Source organism: Equus caballus, chromosome 11, assembly GCF_041296265.1.
Source record: "Equus caballus isolate H_3958 breed thoroughbred chromosome 11, TB-T2T, whole genome shotgun sequence".
NCBI lineage: Eukaryota > Metazoa > Chordata > Mammalia > Perissodactyla > Equidae > Equus > Equus caballus.
The window spans coordinates 46,026,811-46,039,675 of NC_091694.1; the positions used below are offsets into that span (position 1 = coordinate 46,026,811).

The 12,865-nt window shown below is 40.9% G+C and overlaps 1 protein-coding gene across 5 annotated transcripts in view; it reads right to left on the reverse strand.

Annotated features, from left to right (window-relative positions):
• The window catches only part of SMG6 (SMG6 nonsense mediated mRNA decay factor), a 213,023-nt gene that overhangs the window by 198,492 nt on the left and 1,666 nt on the right, over positions 1-12,865 (reverse strand). For 2 of the 5 annotated variants that reach the window (XM_005597656.4, XM_070227864.1), the window contains exons 1-6: positions 12,701-12,861; positions 10,364-12,095; positions 9,618-9,810; positions 9,017-9,127; positions 5,914-6,020; positions 5,571-5,649 (exon numbers count right to left, since the gene is read on the reverse strand). In XM_005597656.4, coding sequence (XP_005597713.2) covers positions 5,571-5,649; positions 5,914-6,020; positions 9,017-9,127; positions 9,618-9,810; positions 10,364-12,095; positions 12,701-12,791 — 2,313 coding nt within the window. In that variant the 5' untranslated portion in view covers positions 12,792-12,861. Of the gene's footprint in view, positions 1-5,570; positions 5,650-5,913; positions 6,021-9,016; positions 9,128-9,617; positions 9,811-10,363; positions 12,096-12,700; positions 12,862-12,865 lie in introns of those variants that run through there. The other 3 variants (XM_001504355.6, XM_070227863.1, XM_014727907.3) reach the window with 2 other exon arrangements.

Consider the following 12,865-nt stretch of genomic DNA (forward strand, 5'->3'; position numbering starts at 1 on the left):
AGAGTGAATCTTTCCCAGAAAAAAAAAAGACAACTAGGATAAGGAGACAGAAAAAGAGAGGACAGAGGAAAAAGACTTGAAAGCAGTACTAATTTAGGTAAGAGGTCCACTAAAGAAAAATATACCAATTTAATTAGAATGGCAAAAAAGCCACTGAGGGAATTCAGCAAAGCTGCAAGAGACAAAATTAATACTAAAAAATCAGTTCTATTTCTGCACATTAGTATTGAACAATTTGAAAAGGAAATCACAACAACTCCATTTACAATAGCATCAAAACAAATGACATACTTAGGAATAAATTTAACCAAGGAAGTGCAAAACTTAAACACCAAAAACTACAAAACATTTCTGAAACCAATTAAAGACCTAAACAAATGCAAAACATCCTGTGTTTGCAGAGTAGAAGACAATACTGTAAAGATGGAAAATTCTCCAAAGCAATCTACAGAGTCAATGCAATCTTTATCAAAATCCCAATGACAGTTTCTGAAGAAATGAAAAAAGTCAATCCTAAAATGCATATGGAATTGCAAGGACTCCCAAATAGCCAAAACAATCTTGAAAAAGAACAAAGGGGCCAGCCCAGTGGTGCAGTAGTTAAGTGCACACATTCTACTTCGGCAGCTCAGGGTTCACCAGTTCGGATCCCGGGTATAGACATGGCACCGTTTGGCAAGCCATGCTGTGGGAGGCGTCCCACATATAAAGTAGAGGAAGATGGGCACAGATGTGAGCTCAGGGCTAATCTTCCTCAAAAAAATAAAATTAAATAAATAAATAAAAAGAAAGAGGAAATTTTCACAGAAGCTGTTACGTGGATGAAGCTAGAGGATATAATATTAAGTGAAATAAGCTACTCACAAAAAGACAAAGAATGTATGATTCTACTTATATTAGGTACCTGGAGTAGACAAATTGATAGAGGCAGAAAGTAGAAGGGTGGTTGCCAGTGGCTGGAGGGAGGGGGGAATGAGGAGTTATTGTTTAATGTGTCTAGATCCAGTTCTGCAAGATGAAGAGAGTTCTAGAGATTGGTTGCACAAAAATGTGAATGTACTTAACACTACCGAACACTTAAAATGGGTACATTTAAAATGGCTAAGTAGACTTAAAAATAGGTAAGATGATAAATTTCATTTTGCATGTATTTTACAATTAAAAATATATTTTTTAATTTTTTAAAAAATAGGCAAAGGACTTGAGCAGACACTTCTCCAAATGACCAATAAGCATACAAAAAGATCCTCAACATCAATAGTCGTTAGGGAAATGCAAATCAAAACCATGAGATACCTCTTCACACTCCTAGATTTGTAGATATCAATAAGCTGATTCTAAAGTTTATATGGAAAGGCAAAAGATCCAGAATAGCCTACGCAATACTGAGGAAGAAGAACAAAGTTGGAAGACTGACACTACCCAACTTCAAGACTTACTATTAAGCTACAGTAACCAAGACAGTGTGGTACTGGCCAAAGAACAGACAAATAGATCAATGGAACAGAATAGAAAGCCCAGACATAGACCTACACAAATATAGTCCGAAGATCTTTGACAATGGAGCAAAGGCAATTCAATGGAGACAGGATAGCCTTTTCAACAAACGGTGTTGCGACAACTGGACATCCATATTCAAAACAATGAATCTAGACACAAACCTTGCATCTTTTACAAAAATTAACCCAAAATGGATCACAGACTTAAATGTAAAATGCAAAACTATACAACTCCTAGAAGATAACACAGGAGAAAATCTAGGTAACCTTGGGTTTGGCGATGATTTCTTAGATACTATACCAAAAGTACAATCCATAAAAGAAAAAGTTGGCAAGTTGGATTTCATTAAAATTAAAAACTTCTGTGTAAAAGACATTGCTAAGAAAATGAAAAGACAAACCACAGACCGAGAGAAAGTATTTGCAAAACACATTTCTGTTAAAGGACTGGTATCCGAAATATACAATGAACTCTTAAAACTCAACAACAAGAAAAGAAGCAGGAGCCAGCCTGGTGGCATAATGGTTACGTTTGTATGCTCCACTTTAGGGGCTTGGGGTCCACGGGTTTGGATCTCATGTGCAGACCTACATACCACTCACCAAGCCATGCTGTGGTGGCATCCCACATACAAAGTAGAGGAAGATTGGCTGAGATGTTAGCTCAGGGATAATCTTCCTCACACACACACACAAAAAATTAAAAATGGGCAAAAGATCTAAACAGACAACTCACCAAGGAAGATACAAAGATGGCAAATAAGCATATGAAAAGATGTTTCACAACATATGTCATTAAAGAATTGCAAACTGAAACGAGATATCACTATACACCTATTAGAATGACCACAATCCATAACACTGACAACACCAAATGCTGACAAGGATATAGAACAACAGGAACTCTCATCCAGTACTAGTGGGAATGCAAAATCGAACAGCCATTTTGGAAGAGACTGACAGTTTCTTCCAAAACTAGATATACTCTTACCACACAATCCAGCAATCACATTCCTTGTATTGCTATTTACCCAAATGAGTTGAAAATTTAGGTACACACAAAAACCTGATGGAAATGTTTACAGCATTTTTATTCATAATTGCCAAAACTTGGAAGCGACCAAGATGTCCTTCAATAGGGCAATGGATAAATAAACTGTGGTACACAACCACACAATGGAATATTATACAACAATAAAAGAGCTATCAAGCCACAAAAATAACCCTAAATGTATACTGCTAAGTGAAAGAAGCCAATGTGAAAAGGCTACACGCTATATGGCTCAAACCATATGACATTCTGGAAAAGGCCAAACTATAGAGAGTAAAAACATTAGTTATTGCTAGAGGTTTGGGGGTGGGAGGAGGGATGAATCAGGGGATGGAGCACAGGGTATTTTTAAGGCAGTGAAACTATTCTGTGTGATACTATAATGGTGGATACATGTCATTATACATTTATTCAAACCCATAGAATATACAACAGTAAAAGTGAACTCTAACGTAAACTATGGACTTTAGTTAATAATAATGTATCAACAATGGCTCATCAATTGTAACAAACATACTACACTAACACAAGATATTAATACCTAATAGGGAAAATTGAGGGGTACGGCGGAGTTGAGGGAATATATGGGAACTCTCTGTACTTTCTGCTCAATTTTTCCATAAACCTAAAATTGACCAAAAAAATAATTTTAAAAGATGTCCCCAAGTTCGGGGGAGGGAGGGGATACCCACAATATCATTTCACACTCACTAGGCTGGTGATAATCTAAAAAAACAAAAAGTAACAAATGTTGGTGAGAATATGGAGAAACTGGAACCCTTGTTCATTGCTGGTGGGAATGCAAAATGGTGGAACAGCTATGAAAAAGTTTGGTGGTTCCTCAAAAAGTTAAATATAGAATTACTATATGACCAGCAATATCACTCCTAAGTATAGACCCAAAAGAAAACAGATATTCAAACAAATACTCATACTTCACAAAAGCACTATTAAACAGCCAAAAGGTAGAAATAACCAAAACATCCATCAATTGATGAATAAATAAACTGTGGTATAGCTATACAATGGAATAGTATTCAGTCATAAAAATGAAATACTGGCGGCTGGCCCGGTGGCACAGTGGTTAAGTTCAGATGTTCCACTTCCACAGCCCAGGGTTCGCTGGTTTGGATCCCAGGTGCGGACCTGGCACCCCTTGGCAAGCCATGCTGTGGCAGGAGTCCCACATATAAAGTAGAGGAAGACGGCACGGATGTCAGCTCAGGGCCAGTCTTCCTCAGCAAAAAGAGGAGGATTGGTAGCGGATGTTAGAGCTAATCTTCCTCAAAAAAAAAAAAAAAAAATGAAGTACTGATACATACTACAACATGGGTGAACCTCAAAAACTTTATGTTAAATGAAAGCAGCCAGATATAAAAGGTCACATATTGTGTGATTCCATTTATACAAAATATCCAGAATAGGTAAATCCAGAGACAGAAAGTATACTAGTGGGGCCAGCCCTGTGGCACAGTGGTTAAGTTTGCACTTTCTGCTTCAGCGGCCTGGGGTTCACCAGTTCGGATCCCAGGTATGAGCATGGCACTGCCTGTCAAGCCATGCTATGGCAGGCGTCCCACTTATAAAGTACAGGAAGATGGGCACGGATGTTAGGCTCATGGATGTTGTGCTCAGCCCCAGTCTTCCTCAGCAAAAAGAGGAGGATTGGCAGCAGATGTTAGCTCTGGGCTAATCTTCCTCAAAAAGAAAAAGAAAGAAAGAAAGTACACTAATGATTGCCAGGGACTATGGGGAGGGAGAAATAGGAACTAATGGGTACGAGATTTCTTTTCTTTCTAGGGTGATGAAAATGTCTTGGAACTAGACAGAGTTGATGCTTACACAATACTGTTAATGTACTAAACGCCACTTAATTGTACAAATAATTAATGGTTAATTTTAAGTTATACGAATTTTACCACAATTTTTTTAAAAAGCCATTGAGGGGGAAAAAAATTAAAGAAATTATATTTTCTAATTAACAAGAAACATGACAATTCATTCAATAATTACAAACAAGAAAAACTGGAAAAGGAGACAAGAAATGAGAAAGAAGGAAAAATAGAAGATGGGTAAGAAGAAAGGGGAGAGAAAAATAAAGCCACAAAGAGGGGTGAAAAAAAATCTACAACACACATCACAAAGAGAATAGAACAGAAGTAAAAACAAGAGAGATTCAACAGATTCTGAAGGAAGTGTATCAGTAAACCACACTATGTAATCAGCAATTTCAACCCATAATTAAGTATTAGGAATTTTTTTGAATCTTTTGTGGAATATAAGGGAATAAAAATATTAATTCAAACACTGTTTATTTGGGCAATGAATTTTATAGCCTTAAGAAAACTGCTAATGAGCATGCCAGCTGCTGCTTATACTTAAATCTTTAGTACCTACCACTGGCCCCCACCCTTCCCCCTTCAATTCAGCTTCCTCAGTAGGGGCTCTGTCGGCTCCCGAGCTCTCTGTTAGAACCACATTTAGAGGACTTTGGTAAGATCTGGAGAGGTACAATTCGGCACTTACTGTGCATCTGCTAAGGAGGCCCCTTAGCTGAAAAGCTAAGAGGAATAACGAGGTGATCTGGGGAAAGGAAGCACGCATCTGAGGACTTAAGGTTAGCTGAGGACTTTAAGGGGGAGAGGTAAAGGGAGCCTTATTTTCCTTCTAGAAATGAGTAACAGTTCAACAGAATAGGGAAGGGAAGCAAGACAAGATTCAGAGCAGAAGCCTTGGTCAAAACCAAACAGCAGTGTTTGGCTGGAGCCTGAGCACTCCCCCAGGAGCTTCAGTACAGTGGCAAGTGGATGGAGTACAGATTCAACTGAAGTGAGGGATCCCTGACAACTTACCTCTGAAAGTAACAGTAACAAAAGGAGTGTGAGGATGGGAGGCAAAAGGAGATATTCTTTGGGTTACAGTGTTCAGAGGAAATTTAGCTCTAGGAGCTGATGCTATCAAAATCCATATTTCTAAGATACCACATGCAAAACACTTTCCCTGTCCACAGGATTTCTTACCGTATACACTGCTAGGAGAGCCAACTGGTTATAGGGACGTCCATTCTTGGGAGCAATGTGCTGGGCCTTCAGGTACCAACTAGAATAGAAAACAGTGAAAAAAAAAACGTTAGCTCCGTCCGTATCAACGCTTTCCAAATTCATCATCTGATAGCCCTTCTACTTAAGACATAAAAAGGAGTGTTAAATGTAACCCTGGAACAGTAAAGCACGACTACAGAGACCAACAGCGACACCTGTAGGACATTCTGTAGAGGCGGCAGGTCAGGTAGCCCATTGCTCTTAATAGGGCTTAACTTAAATCCACACAGTGAGGAGAAGCAATAACAATAGGCAAAAGTACCTGCGAGCTTTCCCATAGTTTGCTGTATCATTCGCTTGCTCCCGATACCTAGCAATATCTCCTTGGCAAATCATACATCGTTGGGCACTGATCAAGGCATATTTTACCTTCAGGAAAAACAATCAGTTAGTAGTGTACCCAAGAAACTCTAACTTCAACCCCAAACGACAGGGATGGGTCATAATGACAGGGCAGCATTAATAAGGCACTAATTGTCCTCAACACTTAACAAAGTAAAAAGTTGTCAGTCTAACCATGAGAAGCAAAAAAAAACCCAACACTGTGATGCAAAATTTACTGAAAAAAAGTGGGAGAAGGGAGAAGGGGTCATTCTTATCTCAAGTCTCAGGCAAATGGAAGAAAATATTCTGAAACTAGGAGTCAGGAGACCTGCCTCTCTCTGCAACAGTTGTGTGATCTCAAACAGGTGTTTAGGACTATTTGGGACTCAGTTTCTTCACCTGAAAGTAAAAATACCTATTCTATAGGGTAACTGCAGGGAATAAGTGTAAAAATACTTTACAAATCATAAATTGTAAAAATACTTTACAAATTACAAAGTGATATACAAATATTGAGACAACTGTTTACTCTGTTCTTTTTTCTGCCATCATTATAGTCTTTCTCTCCTCAAATTGTTACTATTACTGCACTGCAATACTGCATTACATTCCCTTTGCAAACAATAATTTCCTAAATCAGTAAGTTACCCTTTACCAAACACCCACCATGTGCTAGACTGTGTAGTACTACCATATATATGTTTCCTCACTGATGGGCCTGGCATCTGTCACTCTGTGAGAAAACAACAGAGCAGACCCTTAATCCTAAGACATGTGCTCAACCAAAAAAACCTCCCCAATGAATACCATCTCATAACACATAACTCTGCTCCATCCCCCCATAAGAAATTACCAGGTCACTGAATAAAGAACACAGCTTCAAGGAAATGCAGATACCAACCCCTCAGGAAGGCTCACGCACTAGCTAAATAACTAGCTACTGCACATCAGCTTCCTAACACATAATTCAAACGTGTGCCTCAGCCAAGTTATCTATTACTACATGTCATATACCTTCAGAGTCCTGACTATTCCACACATTCTCTCTATGAACAGCAAGTATTCGGTCAGTATTTAACTGATAAAGCACCAAGAAAACTGGTTATGTTTCACAGCCATTTTGCCATCTTGATGAGAGCAAAAAAAAAAAAAAAAGCAAATTCTGTCAAAGCCTCTCTACTGTCCTCAGAATGAAGTCCTAGACGGTCTAGCCTCTGCTTACCTCTTCAGCACCACTTCCCCCTCACTCTCCGTGCCTCAGCAAGACTAGACTTTCCTCTGTTCCCCCAACACACCACACTCTTTCCCACTTCAGGACCTTTACATATACTGTTCCCTCTCTACAAAGCTGTAGTTCTTGAATCCTCATCTACACCTTCACCTGACTAATGTCTCAGGTCTTCAGCCTCTGCTTAATTGTGACTTCCTCAGTCTCCCATGATCTTCCAAGCCCCTTCACAGTATACCCCCACACATCCTTTGCAGTCAGTGCATCTACAATTACTAATCCAACATGTGCACTCACCCCTAATCAAACTCTAAACTCCGAGAGCTGGGAGGATAGCTTCTTGTTCCATACTGAATTGCGTGTGCTTACAATGGCACCTGGCATGTAGGAGGGACTCAATAAATGCTTACTGATTAGTAACAGAGCTTGTGCAGAGCAATTTATCACAAGGAGGAAAAAGGCAAAAGGAACTCTCTGCTCCATAAATTACACTCCTTTCTCTAACAAATCTTTAATTTCTTCCTTTCCCCTGGCCCTTTCCTCTCAACATAAAAATTTGCTCAAGTTTCTCCCTGCTTTAAAACAAACTTCTCCCAATACTCTGTTCTCTTTTAACTATTATCGTCCCTCCTTGCCTTCATGGCCAAGATTCTTAAAAGACTGGTTCATATTACTCTCTCATTATATCTACTACCCTACTTCTCATTCACTACCATCTGGCTTGCATCCTTTCCAAATAAAATAACTTACAATAAGGTCATCCAATCCAACAGACACTCTTTAGTAATCTTAACATTTGATGCTTCTATAGCATTTGACAATTTTACTCACCACCACCTTGAAATGTGATCCCCTGCTCTCTGGCCAGCCTTCTAAGCATCCCAACTTCTGCTTCAACCATCACCTATACACTGATGACTCTTGAATCTATATCACTAGCCCAGCTCTTTCCCCTGAGCTCCAGACAGATCAGAATATTCATTTATTCATTTTCAAGTTCCTCCACCTAAGCATATCCTAAACTGAACTAACCTCTTCTTTCCCAGTCACTCTCCTAGGCCACAAACTAGAAGATATCTAGACTCCTCCAATCTCATCATTCACACCAAATCAGCCAGCAATTCAATTCTACTTCCATTATATCTTTTTAATCTGTCTCCTCTTTTCCACTTCCACTACCTCTACCTTAATTCAGGCCCACAATCCGACTCTCCTACCTCCACTCTTGCCCAAACTCATCCACTTGCCAGAGTGACTCGTTCTAAAAACAAATGTGCTATCCATTTGCTGAAAATCAATCCATGGCTCCTCTCTGCTTTCAGAGTAAAGCCCAAACTCTTCAGAGAGCATATAAGCATTTATGATCTATCCCTTCCTACTTCATCAGCTTTACCTCCTACAATAGCCCAACTCCACATTATAGACACCAGCACACTGAACTTCCTGCACTTTTCCAACAAGGCCTGGTTATCTCTCTCACTGTGCCCTGTATCAAAGGTGCCCCTTCCACTCCTAGTCATGTTTCAAGACTCAACTCGACTCTCTCTGAGAAGCCTTCCTTGACCCCATAAGTCTAAATCAGATCTACTTCCCTCTATGCCCCTTTAACACTCTATATATACCATTACCATGGTACTTATGACATTACATTATAATCGTTGGTTTAATCAGTCTGTTCCCCTACTGGACTGATATCTTTCATTCTTGCATCCTCAACAACCAGCACAGAGCCTAACACATAACTAACACTAGATAAACTAGATAAATGCTTACTAAATGGATGAATAAATTTAAGATAAAGAAGCTGGCTTACTGTCTTGCGTAATGGCTTGCTGCGAATGGCAAGACCGTCCATGTAGTCCTCCAGTTTGAACTTGTAAGTAACTTGCAGCTTCTGAAGCAAACTATCAAAGAAGTCACTACCCTATAAAAAGAAAAAATAAGAAACAGCTGAATCAGCCTGTTCTGATCCAATCTACTCACCAGAAATGGGGGCAAGCGACTCTTTCACAGTTCTGCTAATGCCCAGGCATCCAACGTAAAGGGAGGCATATACTGTATTTAGTGACCATCAACTAAGCACAAGACAAATACACAGCATAAGCCTCTCTATGGTTTTAAAGATACGAACACAAATACACACTCTCTCTCCTTCCTCTCTCTTTCTCTTCTTCCCTTCCCCGCCCCCACAGGCCAAGACATTCAGAAAGCTAACAAGCTGGAGACTAACTCCAACTGCCAATAAGTTATGGTCCCAAGGAAGCAATAGGGGTAGGGTAGGCCTAAATCTAAGTAAAGAATATACAGTTTTTGGTCAATGTTCTATTTTAAAACAGTATTTCAGGTGGTAAAAACCCAGCACAACTACAGGATGCTGAAGCCTTTATCCTAAAGACAAAAAGATGATGGTTTACCTCATCCAACAGCTCCAAAAGTCTGTTCCGAATCTGTTCTGGGTTCTCAACATTTGGATCCTTGAGAAGCTGCCTGAACTTCTCAATCACCTGATAGAAAGCATTCTTCCACAGGATCTGATCCACATTCTGATTATCAGAGAACTCAATATCTAATAGAATACAGCGCTCATATAGCTGCAGCAGTTCAGCTCTGGAATAAAATACATGCAACTTCTAGCTCCAAATACACCATGAGAAAGGCTAGACCCAAGATTTAAGCTTCCTGAAAATTAAACACCTTCCTTGGCAGGAAATTTAAAATGCCACCAGGTATAGTACTCACTCTAGTTTCCATTCTGCACAGCAGAATGTCACTCTAAAGTTATGTCTAGGAAAGTAGTTTTTCCCCATATGCCTCCACCTAAATTTAACAGCTGAAATAAGATCTTCACCACAAGTTATATGTTGTTCATTTCTTGGCATTCTGGAAAGTCTTTCCTTTTCCATTTCCAGATTCCATGCTGTCTTCAAGACAAATTTTTTTTCTTAAAGAAAAAGTGGGAAGCATAATCATTTCTAAGACTAGAAACAAAATTTTCTGTTGCGTTTTTTTCCCCAACTGCCCCTCCCTTATAAAAATCAAGGTGAAAGGGAGATAACACTCAGGGGCTTGCCTAAAAGGCTTCTACCTTCCTCAGCTGCAGGAGCCTATACACCTCCAGTTTAGCTCCATTTCCCTCTAGCCAGGATGGAACACACCATACCTGAGCTGAGCCATCTTGTCCAGGCCCTCAGGACTGATGCGGTCCCTGGAAAGCAGGTTGCTGAGCTGCAGTTCCTGGTTGTCGGCCACCCGGAGAAGCCTATGTAGCTCCTGTTGCTGCATGTTCCTCATGTGCTGCTCCATATCCTCAGGACTCATGGTGCTGGCAGGGAGAGGGCCACAAACATACTGTCCTGATGGAGTTGGATAGCCTGGGTAGTAAGGCCCTGGGTACACACCATTCGTAGGGCCCACAGGGTACTGCAGAGGGCTATAGCCTGTAAAAGGATACTGGGAGGCTGGGCCTGGTGTCCGGGGGTAGTAATAGGGGTTGTCAGAGTTTTGAAACTTATAGTAAGATGCTTGGGCCTGGCGTGAGTCACCCCAAGATGTGGGACTGACTTCATCATCAGTGTCCAAGAAATGTAGCTGGGGTGTCTGGCTCTTTAGAGCAGGTTTCTGATCAGGATTGTTTGGGTCCCACAATCGTCGAGTGGTGCCTCCTCGGCCCCAACTCCGAGATCCCTTACTACCAGATCCAAATAATAGCCGAGGTCCCAAGGGTGTAGACTCTGGAGAACCAGCTGAATTGACAGATAGGGTGGTATGGGCAGGCAGAATCAGAATGCCACGGCCACGACCCCAAAGTTCTTGTTTCAGGCTTTTAGACTCCTGCTTCTCACAGCCTTTGCCTCCACTGCTCAAGCCCTTGTCAGGCTTTATCCTATCCACATCCTCCCTGGCTGACCTCAGCAGTGGGGAATCTTTGTTCATGGTTTCTGCATCAAAAGTAACACGAAGAGCGCCTCGATTTTCTTTACCATTGCTTTTCTGCTCTCCCTCTCCACGGCCAGACCAGCTTCTATCTAAATGTTTCCTCCTTTCTGAGCTCCTCCTGGGCCCATCAGGCTCATCAATTCTGTCCTCATCTAAGGAGTCAGTTGAGGACATAGACACTTGCTTCTTCAGTCGTGGCCTCTCCTTGGTTCGATCCTGGCGGCGGCGGCGACATCCATTATCAGTCAGGCCAGCCCCCTCAGCACTGTTGTTGCTACCAGCGGAGCTGGTACTGCAAGTGCGGTAGCGGTTCCTTCGTTTGTCTGAGCGAGAGTAGCGCTTCACAGAACCTGGCTTTCCCTGTGCCAGGTCATCATTGACTTTCTTTATCCCCTCCCCTTTTTCAACCCTCCTTCCTTTCTCTCCCTTTGTAGCCCTTACTCTGTCACCATTTAGGCTCTTCTCTGTCTCCTCTTTATTCACAACCTCCTCTTTCACATTTCCCCTACAATCATCTTCCTCTATTCTCAGCTGTTCCACCTGGTTGAGGATTTCTTCCTCATCTACCCGGCTAGATGATTCTTTGGTAACAGTCTGCAAACGCCTTCCAGGCTGATAGATCTGCATATCAGGTTTCTTTGTTCTCTTGATAATTCTTAGACTTCGATCCTCTTGTCCAGCAGTCCTTGGGAAGGATTCCTGTGCCCGGATATTTTCTGGGTCTAAAGGACCATTTTGCTGTTGGTTGTCCAGTTCTTTACAGACGTCTTTAGTGAGCTGTGTACCATTTCCAACAGTAGAAGAATCTCTGTCATTAACAATTTCGTCCTTAAATTCATCACTCCCAGAGATTTCCTTGATTTTAGGTTTGTTCCTTAGTCGAGAAAGACCAGGTTTATAGATTTCCAGATCTGGGCGCCTGTTATCTTTCCGCTGCCTGGGCTCCTTCACATTTTCTGTGATGTTGGAAAGTGTTGGGGAGGAAAGGGTAGAAGAAAAGAATAAAGGAGGAGGGAAGAAAAAAAACTGTCACTCTAGTAAAGTTACAAATGTCAACCAAGAATTACACATCAAAATGCTAACATTGGTGGACAAGGAAGAAAAATTTTGCAGAAGCAGAAATTCTACTAGGGTTACAGGATTCATTCAGTAACTGGGAAGACTAAGAACTGAACTGTGTTGGAGCTATCTACACTTGGGTTAGAGAAACAGGAAAAAAAAATCATACTCTTTTGTGTTACCCAAGTCATATTCGGATACCCAAGACCCCAAACTACCTCATCATTTTCAGAGTAAAAAATCTTCAATCATTCCAGCATCAGACTGTTCTGTGCTAGAGAGCTCTTGGATCCATCTTAGTCTTTTCCTGTTCTGCCTCTAACATTTTTCCAGGGTGGCTAAGCCCTTTTAACACACTAGTAGCGAAGGAAAATAAAGGAGAAAATGAGGGATATGCATAACAATCCACAGTTCTGGACATCTCTGGAGAAAAACTTTGCAACTCGTCTCTGAACTTTGCCAGGACAATTTTCTTTAGGACACCAATTACCCAGTCACATACCTCCTGTTGAAGCAAACAGGAAGCAGTTCCTTCCACATTCTTCATCTCCACTCATGCTCACCAACTCTCTAACAGCAGCCAGCAGAGTCATTCCAAGGAAAAATTGCTCCAACTATCATCATTAGAATACTGAGACTAACTGCTATTATGATGACGGAATATGAG